This window comes from Branchiostoma belcheri, unplaced genomic scaffold, assembly GCF_001625305.1.
Source record: "Branchiostoma belcheri isolate BF01 breed outbred unplaced genomic scaffold, Haploidv18h27 scaffold18, whole genome shotgun sequence".
Lineage (NCBI taxonomy): Eukaryota > Metazoa > Chordata > Leptocardii > Amphioxiformes > Branchiostomatidae > Branchiostoma > Branchiostoma belcheri.
Window position 1 is genome coordinate 2,910,395 of NW_017803268.1, and position 20,316 is coordinate 2,930,710.

At 41.3% G+C, this 20,316-nt stretch overlaps 2 protein-coding genes across 2 annotated transcripts in view; both read left to right on the forward strand.

The window, feature by feature from the left end:
- Nucleotides 1-4,425: 4,425 nt before the first annotated feature.
- On the forward strand, nucleotides 4,426-14,423 carry LOC109467485. Its single transcript, XM_019765499.1, has 14 exons — nucleotides 4,426-5,032; nucleotides 5,280-5,514; nucleotides 6,793-6,916; nucleotides 7,234-7,387; nucleotides 9,024-9,150; nucleotides 9,308-9,396; nucleotides 10,657-10,807; nucleotides 11,012-11,124; nucleotides 11,488-11,638; nucleotides 12,117-12,226; nucleotides 12,632-12,764; nucleotides 13,484-13,533; nucleotides 13,659-13,741; nucleotides 14,075-14,423. The coding sequence occupies exons 1-14, from the start codon at nucleotides 4,448-4,450 to the stop codon at nucleotides 14,283-14,285; spliced, it is 2,316 nt and encodes a 771-aa protein (XP_019621058.1). The 5' UTR covers nucleotides 4,426-4,447; the 3' UTR covers nucleotides 14,286-14,423.
- Nucleotides 14,424-15,588: 1,165 nt separating this feature from the next.
- LOC109467410 (dynein heavy chain 1, axonemal-like) overlaps nucleotides 15,589-20,316 on the forward strand; it is an 81,879-nt gene continuing 77,151 nt past the window's right edge. The window contains exons 1-5 of the mRNA XM_019765365.1: nucleotides 15,589-15,708; nucleotides 17,311-17,489; nucleotides 18,114-18,186; nucleotides 19,190-19,364; nucleotides 19,892-19,993. Coding sequence (XP_019620924.1) covers nucleotides 17,322-17,489; nucleotides 18,114-18,186; nucleotides 19,190-19,364; nucleotides 19,892-19,993 — 518 coding nt within the window. The 5' untranslated portion in view covers nucleotides 15,589-15,708; nucleotides 17,311-17,321. The remainder of the gene's footprint in view (nucleotides 15,709-17,310; nucleotides 17,490-18,113; nucleotides 18,187-19,189; nucleotides 19,365-19,891; nucleotides 19,994-20,316) is intronic.

Sequence of the window (20,316 nt, forward strand, 5' to 3'; positions counted from 1 at the left end):
CTTAACTTTTTTTGACTAAACTTTTTTTATTCGCACGCGCGCATCAGTTTTGGGGCTCCCGGAGGATGTCATCCATATAATCAAATCAACATGGCCTTAAGTCAACATCAAAGTCACAAGGTGGCCAAAGGTCCAAGATGTAAGTTAACTTTGCTCAGTTGTTTTTCAGGAGCCAGAGAACGGCAGCATTTTGGAGCACGCCCTTCCCAAGTCAGGAACAGATCCAACAACCCTCTAGAATTTTCCTTGGATGTCAACTGTCACCTGAAGAAAGTACACTTAGCTGCATCTCAGGTGAGTTGTTACATATTGTACATATTTCCTTTAATTAAACACCTTTAATGTGGAAAGCATTTTTTCTGCAATTAAGGTTAACAAGTTAGATGTTCCTTCTTTTGTAACGTTTGCTTGCAGACATTTTCAACTTCGAGATCGATGTAAGTTTGTGGCGTCGTGTGGTGTAGTGGTACATCACTGGACTATGAAACGGGGAGACTCGGGTTCGATTCCGGGTCGTACCCGAACAAGTCCGAACATGCGCCCCGACGTTGCACCCTTGGGAAAGGTACTTTACACGACTTTCCTCACCTCACTCAGGTGAAAATGAGTACCTAGCTTAGGCTAGGGACGTCCCTCGGATAGGACGTTAAATGGAGGTCCCGTGTTTGGGAGGGCCACACCCCACGCACGTTAAAGAACCCACCACACTTATCGAAAAGAGTAGGGGACCTTCCCGGTGTGAGTGGTTCAAACATTACAGTCTGGTCTCAGGTTTGACATCTTTGAAAAGGTGATAGTCACCTGTTATGTCAATCCTTCCACAAATGTGGTAAATCGTCATAAATAAATAAATAAATAAGTTGAACTTTCCTTTCTGATGCTTTTCCAGATCTAAATTCAATCTGGCCACTGCATTAAAAAGCTAAGTTTTAAGTTTTTTAAATGAAGCTAGAAGTATTCTGTGGGACATTAAACTTTTTTGTGTAGTCTAAATGACTATTTGTCAATGATAAGCAATCAGGGGCTTGATCATGCAGGCCTTACATTTTTTTCACTGATACGACTTAAAGGTACAATGTACATTGTATATCAAGATTCCCAACTTGTTTCTTGGTTCCCCCAGTTTTGAATGTGATGTGTACTTACACCTAGCCTGCACCTAGCCTGCACTTAGGTCATGTACATAATTTAGACACAGTGGATACCTTACTGATTTGCTAATTATAGATAATTATAAAGAAATGGTTTCCAAACAGTTTCCACACCACTGCTGGTATGCAGAAGAGAGTACCGTATTACGAAGGCCCACAACGACACTTCAACACACCTCTTTCACAGCCCTTCCACAGCGCGCTGCCAAGGGATATACCTTCCATAGAGCTCTACCGCGGACCTTCCACAGCGCCTTGGCAGCGCGCTGTGGAAGGGCTGTGGAAGAGGTGTGTGGAAATGTCGTTGTGGGCCTTCGTACTATATATACCATCAGCCCTGCTAGACTATGGCAAACTTACATCTGCATAGTTTATCAAATTGAATGTATCAGGCAGACGTTAGATAAACACTTGAACAAGGCATTTATACTGGAATTATCACGATTACATAGCAGAATTTGTGCCTGCTATTTGAACTGCCTCCACAGGTGTGGACTTTGAGTACATTAAGGAGTACATGGGGGATGACTGGTCAGGAGCACTTAGTCTACATATTTTGTAAAATATTGATTTTTTGGAGTGTCCACTTTTTATAACGGTTAAGCCCTGGTCACAACCCACCGTACGTGCTTTTTGTCCGTACGTTTTTTGGGAGACTACGTCTGCTACGTTTTTTCTGAAAACGTGGGGAAGGAGTGTCATCGAAGCACGTCGAAGCACTCGCAAGGTGTAAGAGTGTGGTCTGCACGCCACGCCTAGCCGTGAGCGGTTGCGTGCATCATTCATTGCGCAAGTGGTAAGTGAGTTGTACGTGCTTACAACGTACGATCGATCTCTGTGCGATTGCAACTTGACCGTAAGGAGGTCGTACTCACACGTGCTTCTTCCGTACGGCACGTACGGGGCACGCGCGTCGCTCGTACTCGCACGCACGGGTGGTGAATCCGCAGACCGCACGCAGAAAAAGTTTTACATGCACTTAATATTCTACGGCGTGTCTGCGTGCTCCCAAATCCGTAGGATTCCTTACGGAGGAGGTACTCACCACGCATGGATGCCCTGCGTTTGCCCACGTTTTTGTACGTAGACAGCACGCAGAAGCACGTGCGGTGGGTTGTGACCAGGCCTTTACAGGCGATAGTCATAGGGGACAGTTCATGAACCCTGTCTCTAATCATTAATTCTCCAAGGATGGTACTTTCCATTGGGAATATGTTTTGCAAACGTGTGCATTTATTTATTTAAAGTTTCAATCTTAGTACACATACGGAGTTTATAATATGCTCCATTACTCTGTCGTCTGCGTCTGGCTTATGCTACGGTCACAACCCGCCGTACGTGTTTCTGCGTGCTGTCTACGTGCAAAAACGTGGGCAAACGTAGGGCATCCGTGCGTGGTGAGTACCGCCTCCGTACGGAATCCTACGGATTTGGGAGCACGCAGACACGCCGTAGAACTTTAAGGGCATGTAAAACGTTTTCTACGTGCGGTCTGCGGATTCACCACCCGTGCGTGCGAGTACGAGCGACGCGTGTGCCCCGTACGTGCCGTGCGGAAGAAGCACGTGTGAGTACGGCCTCCTTGCGGTAAAGTTGCAATCGCACAGAGATCGTACGTTGTAAGCACGTACAACTCACTTACCAGTTGCGCAACGTACGATGCACGCAACCGCTCACGGCCAGACTTGGCGTGCAGACCACACTCTTAGGGCCCTGTCACACTTCTGCGAATAGCCATTGCGCATGAGTTGCGTACAGACATTTCTGCCGTACGCACAATTTTGCGGGTACTGTGACGCACATGTAGCGTATAAATAACGAATTCAGCGCATAGATTGCATTTGACATCCGTATGGCGTTTGTATGCATTTCGAAGGCCAAGCGTATTCCAGACGCACTCAACGTATGCCCACCAGGTGCCTAACGCACTTCAAACGAATGCCAAGCGTCTTGTGTGCGTATTCTTGGTTGCTTCCTGATGTTTTATTCGCAATGGGTCCTTCTCATCATGGGCCGCCCTCAACTCAGATAAAGTGTGTTTGTTTCCATTTCGCCCATATCTTGTTAAGTAAGTTAAATACACGTACCCGGACTTGATACAAACATAAAAGTTAGACTGTTGATAGCCTTGATGAATTGGAGATGTCAAGTAATACCCTCCCTTAATAATTTGAAAACGATGAAAACACCCATACTTGCAATACAATTTACAACAACTGGCGTAGTAACCCAAAGTACAGGCAAGAAAAAACAAATATTTCATGTTAAATATGGATATATTGATAATACGCAAAAAGGTCAGTCTATCATAATTTTGGGGAGAGGCGGTACAAGGGTGTTCTTTTGTGTTAACAAGTGTCAAAATGCATTTTTGTAAACATATTGCAATGTAGAAAATACGTTTTCCCAAGGATCATCTACCTTTCAACAAAACATATTAGAAAGAGTCAATCCTAACATATTTATCAACTCATTCATTTTTTTTGTCACATCTTACTTAAAATGCTCCTGGAAGTCTGTTAACCATGGATACCCCGGGTGTAGCCCAGGTGTTCGGCAAGTTTGCTATCTAGATTGGTACGCAACCTTTGCGCTTCTCATTAGTTACAAATACGTACAATGCGCTGTCATGTTGCAATGCGAACGGTACTAAAGCGCTATAAGCACGCAATACATTCGTCCATTGTACGCAGCTTATGCACAGGTGCAGTTCCAGGTGCAGATCAGCGTATGAGCCGCGTGTCCCTCACGAACACATAGAGTACTCATACCGTGCTTGACCTATGCATTGCGTATTAAAAACGCATGGCCTGCGTGACAGGGTACGCAGCGTAGTTTTGGGTATGCTCAAAACTACGCTGCGTACTGAGCCGGGTGGTGCGTGTGCTGTGCGTATGCCGGCGTTCACAAAACTTACACAAAACGACTGAGATGCATATGGAATGCGCATTTTGCGTACGGCTGCGTATGAAAAAATTGTTCGTACGCAACTCATACGCAAGCCGATTCGCAGAAGTGTGACAGGGCCCTTACACTTTGCGCAACCGTGCGAGTGACGTGCGGGTGACGTGCGTAGACGTAACTCCTTCCCCACGTTTTCAGAAAAAACGTAGCAGACGTAGCCTCCCAAAAAACGTACGGACAAAAAGCACGCACGGCGGGTTGTGACCGTCGCTTTAAGAACCGATCTAGGTACCACATAATGCACCTCAACACACAATGCAAATTCAGGTACTAATTGTCACTACATTGACCACTTTGACTTCTCCCACAGTGACAGTCCTTCAGTTACAACCATGGCGGACAAAGATGGGAAAATCCGCCTCCGTCTGGCCGAAGACATCATCGATGACCAGGTGGGCGGAGCCGGCTGGACGTACCTGGACATCGCGCTACCGGTGGACGAGTACTCCCCTAAAACTGTCCTGGTCAAAACACCGAAGTGCGACCCACAGGGAAACATCGTTCTCGAACCCAAGGCTAGACAGAAGACCAGAAACTATCTCGTTCCCAAGGACCCCAGCGCGGAGGATCTTCTAGACAAAGTCTCCGTCCAGGCCTACCCGAAGAAGGCGTCTTGGAAACAGACGTACAACTTAAAGAGAAGCGTGAGCGGTAACGTCAGTATCAAGGTAGTGGAGGCTGTAGGCTTCTCGGCTGAGGGCAGCAAAACGACCAAGCGTTATGTGGAGACCACCTGTACCGATCTGGAGCACAGAAGTGTGGATATAGAAGACCTGAGGAACGCGCTGTGTGCTCTGTCGGCCCAGACCAGCGCAGAGGGGATGAGGGACGAGACCAGCTTCCTGGTGGTCACCGACGTGCTGGTCGCGAAGGACGTCAGCATCGTGGAGACACAGGACGCAAAGCACGACGGGAAGGTATGTGAGACTGCTCTGTATTCTATTCTATTCTATTCTATTCTATTCTATTCTATTCTATTCTCTATTCTATTCTATTCTATTCTATTTCATTCCATTCTATTCTATTCCATTATATTTTCCTCTTCTATTTTTGCAGTGATTGAACAACTCTGTGGCCCAAGGGCTACAGAAACGAAGATAGGCATCGCCATATGCCAATGGTTGCGGAGAAACTTTAACTTCTAACTTTTGTGATTACGTGCAGGTCAGCGTCGACGCTAACATCCACGGAGTGGGTATTGAGGCTGGAGGTGGCACTACTAAAGAGACGGCTACTAGCCTGGAACGCAGCAACACCGGAGGCATCATTCTCGCCATCAAACTGGCCCGAGTCCATTATGACGATCAAGGCACCATAGACAGAGCCGGTGTGCTGGCTGGAGGGAGTTACGATGGGCACTACACCCTGGGCTCCGGTAACAAGGACAGGGAGCGGCATTGTGAGTAGGATGATGTTTACCCAAATACATAGAAGTATGACTTGACTTACTTGACTTATGTCGAGTCCTGGTGTCCCTGGCCTCGAGACAAAATGGCTGACCAACACCCCCTATCTTCCATCACTTGACCCAAGTAGTCCACCTCCAGGCCAGTGTCTCTCCTTAGGCAGTCTATGTAGGTTGCAGCCGGTCTGCCGGCCTTCCTCCTCCCATGCTTGGGAGTCCACAGTACCAGCTCAGCCACAATCTTCTCTCTGCTCCTGTGACAGTGTCCTGCAAACCCAAGCCTTCTTGATCTTATTTTGCTAGAAGTATGAAATCTTCGATATCTTGTTGATATCTGTCTTTGTATAAAATTATGAATGAATCATGCATTAAATTTATGAATGCAGCGCAGCCAGTCGATGATGATGAAATTCACACGAGACCGGGCAAGCCTACGTTTTCTCATAGACTAAGACAGACTTTTTGGCCTAGTTCGTCTCGGACTGACCAAGAGGTCCCGGGTTCGAACCCTGCATTGCCGACGATCTTCTGCACCTGACATGACTTTCCTCACTTCGCTCAGATGAAAAGGAGTATTGTGTTGTCCTCTATGTTGGTGGCACCATAAAGATAAGTTCAACTTGATAAATCTTGAGTGTGCTGTCTCCATGTCTTGTCATTACATGTTGGAAAAAAGACTTTGATCGTTGCCTCCCGTCTTATTACACCGGTGCAATAGCTCAATTGGTAGAGTGCTCGCTTTGTAACCGGGAGGTCGTGAGTTCAAACCCCGGCCGGGTCATACCAAAGACTTTAAAAATGGTACACACTTCTTTATCTGCTTAGCACTCAGCACATATGAGAAAGAGTGTGGGAAGGTCAAACACACAGCACTACCAGCGGACTAGCCCCCTGCTGTAGTGCATTGCACAACTGTGTGTCGCCCAAGGGCTACGAAATGGAGATGGGCACCACCCTACNTATTACACCGGTGCAATAGCTCAATTGGTAGAGTGCTCGCTTTGTAACCGGGAGGTCGTGAGTTCAAACCCCGGCCGGGTCATACCAAAGACTTTAAAAATGGTACACACTTCTTTATCTGCTTAGCACTCAGCACATATGAGAAAGAGTGTGGGAAGGTCAAACACACAGCACTACCAGCGGACTAGCCCCCTGCTGTAGTGCATTGCACAACTGTGTGTCGCCCAAGGGCTACGAAATGGAGATGGGCACCACCCTACGCAAGAGCACGGGAGACCTTCTTCTTCTTCTTCTCCCGTCTTATCACCCCAGACACCGTGACCACACTGGCCAGGCCCATAGGCGAGACAAAGGACAAGTTCGACATCAACGTGAGTCTTCTCGGGCGACAGAACAGCACAGAGGTCAAGGTGCCACAGGACGTCTGCGAAACCGGGTATTAAAAATGATACAGCTTCTTTAATAGCACATTCAAACCTGTGTATGTAGAGATAAGATAGTTCAGCATGCGCCCATTTGAAAGGACATGCAACTTTTACATCGTAGAATTGTTCAGACGATGTTTCAACGTTTATCAATGATCAATTTACACACAGAGATACATGTATATTTCTTTGGATTCACTACAGTGCCACGTGGACTTTATTGCTCCTATATAAAGAGTTGGAGCTTTTTCTAATATTTTCATACAGGCAGTGATAGATGTCATGTTTATAGGTTTGCGTTTTTTGTTTGTTTGTTTGTTTGTATTAGGCTGCATCAAACCAGGAAAAGCCTCCCCACTGGCTCCAAACTGCTGCCATTAAAAGGGATCCAGGTGTCCAAGCTGAAGAAAAAGAGAAACTTCCTCTCTCGCATGAAACATCTGTTTTCCTCAGACGAAGAAGATGACGTCACGCTATCCAAGGTAGGCCTTGAGACGTCATACATGCTCATGCTCTTTTTCATTGTCATGTTGATTGTATTATATGGATGACACCCTCGGGGAAGGATGGACAAAGCTGATGCGAGAATGCGAATAAAAAGTTTCGCAGACGACAAACATATTACACAGTTACCTTCATTATGAAGTCTACGTGGTCATGAAGGTTGGTTTGGCGCACGATAGAATTTTCTTCACATTTTCTTTTTTTGTTACTCCGTGAAGGAGGTCAGGACCTCCGGACGGAGTGTTGTAATCGGCTGATTTTTCATGTTCGCAGTCAAAACACTGGGTTCTCTTTGTGTAATCGGCACGCAATTTTATACGCCGTCTGCGGGCATGCCCGTGTTGATGCACGAATGTGTATTTTTGCCGTTGCTGCTTTCGCGGTCAATGTAATATCGCAGACGCACCCCTACAATTACGAGGCGAATTGGAATGGTCCAGAAAAACGCGTTGTTTGGAATAGCAGTGGGGTTCAAAAAAGTTTATGCAGATACGGGGTGGTTTTTATAAGTGGTTCCAGATGTTTTTGCCCATGGTTAAGAGATGCCAAGTTTTTTGGAAGATGTTCGCAGCCAAAACGCATTCTTCCGTACGTCGCATTTCTGTGTAATTTCGCATGTGGTGTTGCATTATGTCCGGGATGATGCACGTCTTTTTATTTTTACCGTAGCTGTTTTGATATTGGAGTAAATGCTTATTTTCGAAACATCCCCATTTCTTTGAAATGGTTTCGTCCGTTTATGCAACTGTTACTGCGCTAATGACGACCAGTCGCGCTGTCCTGATACACCGCGAATGTGCGAGTGTTCCCTGTAGACAGTCCCGGGAGTCATTTTTTTCGCACATTCCAGGAGCCAAACCAAAATACGTTCATGAACCGAGTCCAAAAAACCGAAACGTGAAAATCGGATGATCGGACCTGATGTACATTTCTCTTTCTATAGATTGTACACACAATACACACATCTTTAGATAATCTGGCCATGGCAGGTTAAAAAAAAGTAACCCTGAATCATACTAGATTAGCGTAAATGCATGTTAATGCGTTCAAAACAAGAAAAAAATTGTTTCCGGGTATTAATCTCTTGAATCACGGCGCTGAATATTGACGCAAAAATATTTCGGGCATCGCGCGCCCTTCCCGCGTCACGTGTAGGCATCTCGCATCTCTGATTGGTTGTTGCGTCTTAAGCTGACTGAGCCGACGCGCGTTTAAACAATTTTTCTTTGTTCGATTTATCACACTTCACAGAGAATTGTCGCCAATGGCTACTTCTTTTTGTTGCAATATATAATACTTCACGGAGAATTGTCGCCTAAGGCTTCTTGTTTGGAATTGATTTTGTCATTCTACGACATTGTATATCGTTTTCCAATGTTTTTTTTGCAATCTAGGCCATATATTTTCTCATTTAGCAGATGTTTTGTATGATTTACAGTATGGTCTTGCAAACTGATGAAAATTCATGCCCGCGCGGATGCCATCCATAGAATCAAGTCAACGAGACCTTTGCAGTCACTGTGGTTTCCATGTACTCATATGCTTCATTCAGACATTAATTGAGTAAATGAAGCTATTCCAAGTATCAAACCACAAGTGTCTGTCAAACCCTAGGTACTGGTGACAGACCTGGAGCAGGACCAAACCTACATCTGCCCCTGTAGCGAGGAAAAGGCCGTTACCGACGACAGGAGTCTGTGGTTTGACTGTAGGCAGTGGAGAGAAGAGGTTGCTGAAAACGGTGAGAAGAACGATGAAATAGGAACTAGACATGAAACAAAACAGATGGTGATAGATAAAGATGATAGAAAATTGCTGGAAGATATTATGCACGATTTCGACAGATTAGAACCACGGATAATTTGTCAGATTACACGATTTTCCTGGGTTTTTTTCAGAGTTTCAAGTGACTGTTTGGGGCAACTCTTACTCCGTGTGCGAAGAAGATCCGATCGTTCGCGTCTATGGTGACCGAGAATGCGAGGACGTAGGTCTTCTGTTTATCAATATATATCACGGAGAGAACAAGTCCCACCGAGCCAATTCCACGTCACCGTGTGGGTTTTTTTCTCCATGTTTCTAATACGTTTGAATTATTTAGAAGAAAAGAATACCCCAGTAACAAAAGTTCTAAATTTTTCAAAAATTTGAAAATGAAAATTGAATATATTTGAATTCATTTATATATTTCTGAAACATTTTGAAAGCGATTGTACAAAGATCTCTTTATTTAGAATAAATTTGAACTACCCATGTGTTTCTTTCACTATTCGAAATATTTAGAAATATTTCAAACAAATAACCAAATGGTAGATGTGGGTAATTGCCCCCATAAATGTAGGTGCTAATCCTACTCTTCTGTATGCTTCTGTATATTTTTAGATTTCACTGCTGGACACTGGTGGTTCTTTTGTTGTAAGGTATCAATGCCTGACACCCAGGCAGTCTACCCTGTACTCCACAGGGATGTATGAATTACTTCCTTTCCATCCCACTGACCTATTTACAAAATGTTAGAAATAATTCGAAATAATGGTAAAAAAATGGTAGAGTGCTGTTAGAAATATTTAGAAACTGTTGGAAATGTCATAATCCACATCAATAATATTTCAAACGTTTTAGAAAACCAGGGAATTATTTAGAATATTGACAAGATGTTCAAAATATTTCCAAATTATGAAATTTCCTAGACAAAAAATTACAAAGAATTCAAAACATTTCTAAATAATGACAATAACAACCCACACGGTGACGCGGAATTGACTCTATAACATAAATTTGTCATTATTTTACCAAACTCTTTAAGAGCAGGGGCAAGTAACGTGGGTATATGCTGTTATGAGAAAATTTAATTTTGCAGCATTATGAAGAACAATCTTTAAGAAGACTCTTTAAGATTATATTAGACTCATCCACATCTAATTTTTAGTTTCTCCATATAAATGAATTCTATAACAAACATGAACTTTTTCAAGGATTTATACCGGTTGTATTTCTAATTGATTGATTGGTTGATTGATTGATTGATTGAGTGAGTGAGTGTCTGAGTGAGTGAGTGAGTGAGTGAGTGAGTGAGTGAGTGAGTGAGTGAGTGAGTGTCTGAGTGAGTGAGTGAGTGAGTGAGCGAGTGGGTGAGTGAGTTAGTGGGTGGGTGGGTGAGTGAGTGAGTGAGTGAGAGTGATTGCGTGAGTGAGTGAGTGAGTGAGTGAATGAGTGATAAATCTGTTGATCTCTACCTTGTTCTAAGGGCCAAATCAGTTGGACCAACCCCGAGGCTGAAAAAGAACCAATAGTAGACTTTGCCAAGGCAGCCCGTACCTTCAAGGACTACGGGATCAAAGCTAACGCCGTCATCGAACTCAAGGGGAGTCCCGGTAATTGCACCCTGCCGTCGGTAGGTAAGTACTATATGTCTTTATACTTGCCAATTAATCATATCTAGATAGTTTCCTACCAAATATCAATACTAAATTACCGTCAATTTAGGAGGCTCTTTGCTCCGATACTGATACAGCTAATGCTTTCTATATGATCCTGTACGGACGGTTTCTTCATTTTGCCTGCATGAAGTCATGTTAACTTGTATCATTAACCTACAACAGTCAGGACGGGGACGTGTGCTCTTGATTTGACCTTCGAGTCCTGTCAAGTGACCCTGCGCGTTGGGGAGGATGAGCGCATCCACACGCTACCGGACAAGGTGCTGTCACTGTTGGTAAGCCATGATATTATTTTGATCCATACTAGACATTACTAGTATTCAAAAACATCATTGAATATTAGATCAGTCTGAGTCAAGAAGGCTAGCTACACCGGGACCAGGACACACCAATCAGCACTCAACAGAGACGGCGGCCGGTATAGACTTCCTAGCACTTTTGACCAATGGCTGATGTCGGTAATGTCACGTGATCTAGGCGATTAGTCACTTTACATCAAGAAAGCTGCATTAGGACACTCGAAAATTCAATACCGTGACGCTAGTTTTTGTCTTGAAGCAAAGTTTTATCTCTGTACTATTTAAAGATGTCCTAATGCTATTGAAAAAAACAAATTTAAACTTCCCTTTGACCCGTAGGATGTGTATCATGGATACCAGAAGGTGACAGACCATCAAAGACTTGATGACCTTCGTCTGTTGTGGGACAACATGATTTTCATTGGAGAAGCCCCGGCAGATCCAAACAAATTTGTCTTCAAGATGCAAGACGTAAATCCTGATGTCACAGGTGACTTTTTACAACAAATTTTCAAGATTATTTTGGTTTAGTTTTCAGTTTGATCTTAGGCAATTATTGATACAAAAATATACAAAATACAAGAAAGGTAACATTTGCAACGCAAATGCACAATGTTTACCTTCACATACATGTCTATGTATGAGTCTAAATCCCTCCTACTATAAAATTGCAACATGATGTAATCCAACACTAGTTACCATGGTGACAGCCGACTGGTTCAGGTCATGACCTTTTGTGTTTGGAGAAGAGGAAACTGAGCAAAAATAATATGCTTTCCTTCGGTAAAATGATAATTTGGACTCAGCAGAACTCGGTCTAAGGTTCGTATAGTGATGTGTGTCATTTCTTTGTATTGAAGTTAGATTTTTCAGCAATACAGTCTTACTTTAATAGAGTACCTTTTCATTTGAATCGATGGTATACTAAGTATTACGTTCTTTAAGTGCAACGTTTCTATTCTCACTAGGGCTTGAGATCCAGGTGACTGTACCGGAGAGCAAGCTGAAGATGTCTGTCCAGAAAGATGACAACGTAGACGACATCATGCGTAGGCTGCGCAGGGTGTATGCTCGGATGGTAGGTTACAAACTTACAGATTCACCACATACATTATAATTTATAGATAGAACATTATCAACTAGAAAAGTAACATTTGCAAAGCAACTGCATAATGTTTACCTTCACCTGGTCTAGCTACTACTGCAATGTTTATTCTTACTCAAAGCCGAATACATTCACATGTATATATATGGTGAGAAGACTCTCCCACTCTGTTCTGCTATATAATGTACCCCAACACCACAGGGTGTTGCTGCAGCACAAGTTAACATGGTGACAGACGTCTGGTCAAGGTAATTGACTTTGTTTGAAATGGAAGAAGAAGAAACTGAGCAAAAGCTGTTTGTTTTTTCTGCGAAGGTAAACATTATTACATTTCCATCGCCTTGCTGTTCTTAAGACTAATTTTACAATTTTCTCCAGAACGTGGTGCATGACGGGAAGGTGATAACGGACCTGACCCAAACGTACCGTCAACTGGGAATCCAGGTCACTGCGCATGTGCAACTGCAGTCTTGGGACCCAGAGAACCCACCCGCTGTACCAACTCTTGAAGGTCAGTAAGACTCGCAAATGTCTTGGGTTATGGTTCAGTAACTAATTACTTAACTAATGCCACAGACTGCACAGTTGTTTCAAGTCCAAACTTCTGTTAGGCCATGTTGATTTGATTATATGGATGACATCCGCGCGCGCATGAATTTTCGGCCGTTTCCAAAAAAAAAGTTTTCAACCATACTGTAAATCGTACAAAACAGTTGCAAAATGAGCAAAAATATACCGTAAGTTACAAAAAAAATTAATAAAAACTATACCAATGTCGTAGAATGCCAAAATCAAACGAAAAAAGACGAAATTGTAAAGAAATGAACTTGAAGACTAGATTATTCGCCAAACCATATTCTGTGCCATTTGCTCAACCCTCATGACCACGTAAATTTCATAATGAAAAGAACTTTTTTTTTTGCAAAACTTTTATTTTATTCGCACGCGCGCATCAGTTTTGGGGCTCCCGGAGGATGTCATCCATATAATCAAATCAACATGGCCTTAGTGACAACAAGTGACCATCTTTGACCCTGGCCCATGTCTATTTCTCTAATCCTAGATTTCATCTCTTAATTAGGCATTAGAACAATGCACACGAACAATGCACAACCGTCTATCCTATATCGTAATCGCATCAACGGTACAAGTATCTATTTTTATCTTGCGATATTCAATGTCGGCAATGTCTGATAAAACGTACGTTTTTGTTTTTTATTCTACTTTCAGAAGTCGAAGAGATCGAGGAGGCAATAGAGTCACTGATACAAGAACTTCAGGTATCGTTTTGCCGATGTTAATTTCTATGTAATATCTTCTATATTTGTGTTCCATATCATAGACTAAAACAGTCCATTTATAACTAAATAAATTAGATAAATGATTAATTTGTTTCTCATTTTAGGGAGTTGAACAGGGGAATGAGGATTCAGACACTGAAAGTGAAGAGCTCATTACGAAGGAGCAGACAGAAGAACAGAACGTCTGGTAAGTTATACTAAGCTCCAGTAAAATCTGTGAAAATTATGATGTGATATTTTAAAATATTTCCATCGCATTTTGGAAACAATTTCGTAGACCGTGCTTTTCGATTAGCTGTTCTTTTTTTTAGACAAAATTTATATGATCGTCTTTTACTGCCTCAAAACAAGAAGTCAGACCCAGCAAAATTAGTACAATGTATGTTGTAGAATGTAGTATAATGTTAGACGTTCATAAATGTTGTTTGTACCTGCAATTAGCCCTCGGGCATGTATTTGCAATAAACTTCTCCATGAATATGTCAAACTAATCGCTCAGTGTTTTTGTGTGTTTCTCCAGGTCCACCGTTCGCCGTATCCTGTGGCGTCACTTGGAGCTCCGGGCCGGAGACCCCGACATCCCGCCCGGGGCCCTGGCGATGCTGATCCGGGCGGTGGGGGAGGACACCGTGGCGGGGGAGGTCTTACAGACCATCCTGGAGGCCGCACTGGAGCGGCAGGGGGAAGGGGGCACGGAGGAGGCAACAGGCGGGGCTGAGGGGGCTCAGTAGGGCGGATAACGTACCCAGCCATTTTGTTCATTTAGTATACCGATCTTTCTACAAACGTATCTGACATATATACGGAGAAAAATGTAGTGTTAGATATATATAAAGTGCTTTGGAGTAAGACAAAGTAGATATGTGATAACATCACTTAACGTTAGTATAGTGTAGAATTTCGAACATGCCAAGTCAGGATAAAAAAATTTCAATTGGTGAAGGGAAAATAGATCTAGAGATCAATTGTAACAACAATAGTACAGATAAGAGGCAGTCCAGTTATGAACACGAAATGATTATCATGGTGATGAGAATAACTAGTATAGAGCACTAGGTAGGAACAGTGTAGTTTAAGGAAGTTAAAGACTATAACAACATGGACTTAGCAAATTACATAAAATATCCTGTTGCAGACGCCTTTAGGTTATCATCTATTGAGCTCCTACAATAAACGCATATTTGAATTCAACCACGATTTCCCACTAGTTTCAATAAAGATATTTCCACCAAGTCAACGATCTACAGAAGCCGTACTTTCTTTCTGTATGTTTCTTATTCCAGGGCACGAAACAATAAGGGCTGTACCTATATTATTTAGTATCCTTTCTCTCTGCTCTCCTTTAATAGACAATACTAAACTATCAAATTACTTAACACGTGACAATATGAGTTACACAACTGTACACATAACATTATATCAATCACCAGAAATATTCTCTCTGGAGTCATAAAAATCACAAAAATATCACATTACGAAGCCTATTAATAAATAAAACATTACCTACACTTACCATAACACTTGCAGTACTTTCATCCTACACTTTTCAGATTGTGTTATATACAACAAAGAAGAAGGGAGCTGACCATATACTTTTCTAGGTCGGTTATTTCCCTTGTTCAATATGTTAAATTCTGGGCTGCTCTGTGACATAATTTCACCACTGGAGTTTGTTACAGGAAGAAAGAGACTTGAAAATAGTGAATTCAAATCTTTCCGAAAGTTTTCTTCATAGCATGAAAACCATTTGAGTTGAGCGTCTATGACACACTTGCAATGCTTTCAACTATCGGTAGACGGCGCTTTCCAGAAAATACAAAGACTTTGAAACTTATATGTTTCCTTCAAGTGATTTTTTGCTGTCCTTGTACATTGGTTGTTAAAAATACAGCTTTATAAATGTTATTCTCCGTTTGTTTTTGTCTTATAAATGCCTCAAAGCGATGGCGTTTTAAATTTGGCGGGGTGTTGCATGCCGGGATATGTTTATGAAATCACGTCCCTAACAACCAAGCGTTGCTATCCACCATCTTGGATTTTCGCTAATGGCGTAAAGAGAGAGGAACACAAGTTGAAGTTTCCAAACTTCTCACGAACGTTTTCTGATGTTCCCTGCGCCTATTTAACACTATTTCATCTCACATCCGTTGTACGGTAAGTTAGAAAGTTTGTTTATGTATCTTTATGGTGTTTGTAGAGCGTTTAAAGTTGTTTTTATGCCTCTTTTGTAGCCTCGCAAAACAAAAATCAGTGTGGGAGGGGGGCGTAACAACCATGGAAAATTACTTGGATTGAGCATTTGCAAAATAATAACAACGTTCACATGGAAGGTATATTTTGGATTTAAATGTCACTTGAAGTACAGAAAGCACCAAAATAAGAAGAAAAAAGGCTCAAAATACGGTGCCAATTGAACAAATTTCTCGTTTAAAAGTTGCGTGCGAATTGAAAGTCTATCTCTCGTGACATACTACTAATGAATTTTTCATTCCTGTTTCAGTAGTACTAGCTAGAGGTTTCAAAAGATCGAGGCCTGTAGTGAATCTATAAATTGCTTTGGTCAGTCATTATCATTGCTTTGGTCGCTGTCTGCCTAGATGACGGTTCGAATACAATGTGGAGCCATAGATTATCATTTATTGATCAGCCACAACTTCGACCAAATACTGTCACCTCTGTCACGACATGGAAAATACTTGCGTGTTGATTGCGTTTAGGCCTCAGGTCTCGAAATTAAAGGTGGTCCAATCGCCACTGACCACTAAAATTTAGGCTGGGACAACTAAAAAGACACTTTTTGGACAATGAAAATAATCATCATCAGAATGTCAGCCCTTCTTTTGTTTATCAGGCACACATCCCGGCTTTTGGATCCGGAAAAGTCCCCCAAATTTCCTGTCTACTCTGCAGTTATAGTGTGCCTGGGAGTGAACATAAGCAGAATAAAGTTGACGTCAAGTCAAAGTCATACAATACTTCCCCCCCCCCCCAAAAAAAAAAACAGGTTGGGACAGTTCATCCTCACTTTGGGACAATTAAAATTTATTTTTGGGACAGTACTGGGACAATATAGGAAGAAAAGTTAATTTCGAGGCATGGGCCTACTTTAAGTGTTAATGTGTCTTTGAATTCTCTTATTTTCATGAAAATTAAAATGATTTTGGGGAAGTTTTCTTGGCTTATTTTGATAAAATTAAGTTTATTATCTATTAGAAAGCTCCTTGATTAGAGGATTCTGATAATTTCCTGAATTTTCTAATGATTCTGAAGTTTTGATAATATTGATAATTACACATCAACAACAAAGTTGTGATAAACAATTCTACTTGTAAACATAGTATTTATGATTTAATAGTAATACACTTCATGATATGGTATGTGAGGTATTAAAAGAAAAGGAGAATTTTGATAAATGATATGATCAACTTATGATTGTACAAATTGTTTACCAAATTTTCTCACAACTACATATCCATAATAGATCTTAATGCATTGACAGATCATTTTCTTATCTGCATTTTTTCTTCAATTGCCTTTTATTTGTATCTGAATGTAGCAATTGTTTAGAAACAGTCAACCCTAGCCATTTTCCTAATAATATGTTCTCTTACTAGCATGAAAGTTCATCTGAGTTGTAAAATACATAAGAATAAATGAGAATTAAACTGAACAAAATTGACTTACCAGAATTTTTTCAGTTAGAGAATAGTAATTTATCCTTATTAAATATGTTCTCTTAATTTCATGCCTTCACAGATTAAGTAAAGATGAGTTTTACGCCGAAGACGCCCCAAACGTCGCAGGGGCGACAGTTCTCGGCCACCAGTGCGAGATTACGTGGTCGGTCCAGCCAGGGTCCGCACAGATACCCGCAGATCCAACAGCGAGGTTTCTACTCCGATATTCTTCCACACCAGGCTGAGAGAAACCTGGGGGTAAGTAACTTAATATGTGTTGTCATTTGTTGTCACAAGTGACCACATATAATATTATGTACTAAGGCCACACCAATTTAATTTGTTGCTTCTCGCATCGCCCTGTCCATTTTTTTCTGATTTGCAAAAAAAAAAATTTTTTGTTCTAAATTAACTGCAAAATGCTCAATGAAAGACATATTTTGACCCCAACGGTTGAAGAAAGTCCTTTTCTTCCTAGTTCTTAAAGTTTTTCAATGTAAGAATGCAATTTTGTTTCATTAAAAGTTCAAACTCTATTGTTTTAATTATAGTTACCAGCCTGGTATGTTCACTTCATGGCTCATATTGTAACATTTCTGGCTATCATGGGGTGCCTTGGCCTGTTTTTTTTTCATCCTGTCGCTTCATGTTTTTTCTGAAAAAATCTGAGAAACAACAAATTAAATTGGTGTGGCCTAAGGACCTGGCCAATGTGTCCATCTTTTTGTGTTCCATAGATAATTTGTCCCATCATTGACACATCTTGTCTCTGGGTTTTGATGATGTTGGGCCTAAAACAATTTGTAGATTTTCCTTGAAGTGCTATACTATCAGAATTCTAGTTGTATATAATTATTAACCAATCCTTCTATGCGTTTACAGAATGTTTTAAGTGGGCCACAAACACAGCAGGACACACTATGGAATATTGGGAAGGAAAAACACACTCCAAAAGGTATGTCAACTTTGCCTTTAAAAAGTACATTTTCTGGCACTTCAACAAAGAATAGACTTTTTAAGAGATTTTTTGGATCATTTATTATCCAGGAAGTTGTCCTTTAAACGTTCAACTTAAAGAAGAAGCAAAAAAAAATGTTTGAAGCTCAGTGTAAAAATCGTAGGCATGAAAAAAGTGCTGCGTAGTCAGTGAAACCTAAGACAGCAGCCCCATGTTGTAACAATAGACAGTGCCCTTTGTTTGTAAGTCTATTTTGATCAGTGTACATTGTCAACTACACTATACAACCTGTTTAGGCTCTTATTGTGTAACTGTAATAGTATATGACTGGCAATACAATACCATGTCACGTCATTATTGTAGACTGGTTTGGACGATTTCAAATCAAGATAAAGCCAGAATATCTTGATTAAAGGGAAGAAAAAGTATTTTTCACTAAATTTTGATCTGAAAACACTTGGATTCTATAGTAAACAGTTGATAGTGCAAGCACGGTATAGGAATTGAGTTAGGCCTTCTTGGTTTTGCCAATTTTTTTAATTCCTTCATCAGCTTTTGAGAAAATCAAATGCGTAGTCCAGTCGTTAGCGTCCCCTGCCTCTCAGGACTAAGAGGTTGGGAGTTTGAATCCCGGCTGTCGTCACTCACCCGACATGCAAGCTATTGGAAAGTGTCGCAGTCCTTAGGACACAACGAGCATGTTCATTGTGCTTGTCAAAAAGAGCTAGGGGAATTTCCCTGGTACAATGAACCAGTAAATACTGTACACAGCGTCTGTCTTTTCTGTCACGACCAGTGGAAGATTAGCTCTGAAGTGAGCTTAAACTGGTTCAAGATCACTTTGAAATTCACTTTTTACACCGTTCTGTATCTGTATCTGTATCAGTATAGCCAGTATGACCGCCATTCGGCGTAACACGCCAGCTTCGCAGGCACTTGGCGCAGCGGCAGCTAGCTGTATCACACTGAACGACCTGTAACCGTTCCTTGTATTTTCCAGTCACGACATTCCAGACGCCCCAGGACATGAAACCTCTGCTTGAGAAGCAGGTTTATGGACCAACCACAGAGATCCTGACAAAGTCAGACTTCCCCGAGAAAGCCTTCGCGCCCAAGGTGCAGCTTCCTTACTACGTCGAGCCTGGGAAGACACCAAGGAAGATAGAAATGGAAAGGTAAGAAGACACCCCCATTTTGGAACAGGTCATTAGGCCACACCAATTTAATTTCTTGGTTAACAGATTCGCCCGCTTCATTTTTTTCTGATTTGCAAATAAAAATAAAAATTCAGAATCAACTGCAAAATGCTCATATTTTGCCCTGAACAGTTGAAAACAGTCCTTTTCTTCCTAGTTGTTACAGTTATTCCATCTTTCAATGCAGTAGTATCATTAAAAGTTCAAAATTCATTGTTTAATTTTTGAACCAGCCTGGTGTGTTGACTTCATGGCTCCTATCGTACCATTTTGGGCCATGATAAGATGCCGAGGCCTGTTTTTATTTTTTTTCGCCCACCCGCTCCATTATTTTTCTAGAAAAATCAGTTAACCAAGAAATTAAATTAGTGTGGCCTTAATTTCGTGCATTTAATGCATTTAAAATATCTGTTTTATGTTAATGAATTTTATTGTTTTTTAAGTTGTTGCAGAGCTTTAAGTTTTTCCAAATCAAATGAGAATATCCCTTTTTGTTTTTTTTACAGACAAAAGAGGCATTATAGTAAACAAGACTTGAATGACCTGCTTGCAAACGAAGGCATCGATGTCACAAGACTCATGCCAAAACATGTGTCCAAGGAACACAGGTAAAGTACTCTTTATTACTTCTTTATGATACATAAATTCATAAATTTTACCCTCATAGTTTATCTTATATTCTGTAAGGTACCAAAATTTGTGATAAAATTCTATCAGCGGCAGAAAAATATAATGATTAACAATGTTTAAATTAAAGTTTATCTTTCATGGTAAATGAGATTATGAAGATTTCAAATGCTATAACCATGCACAAGTCAGTAAAATGCTTTACTAGAAATATTTTGGCAAGTTGTCAAGGAATTAGTAAATATAAGCTGATATATGAAGTTCATAGAATTTTATTGATTCAGAAACTTTAATTTGTCTCTTT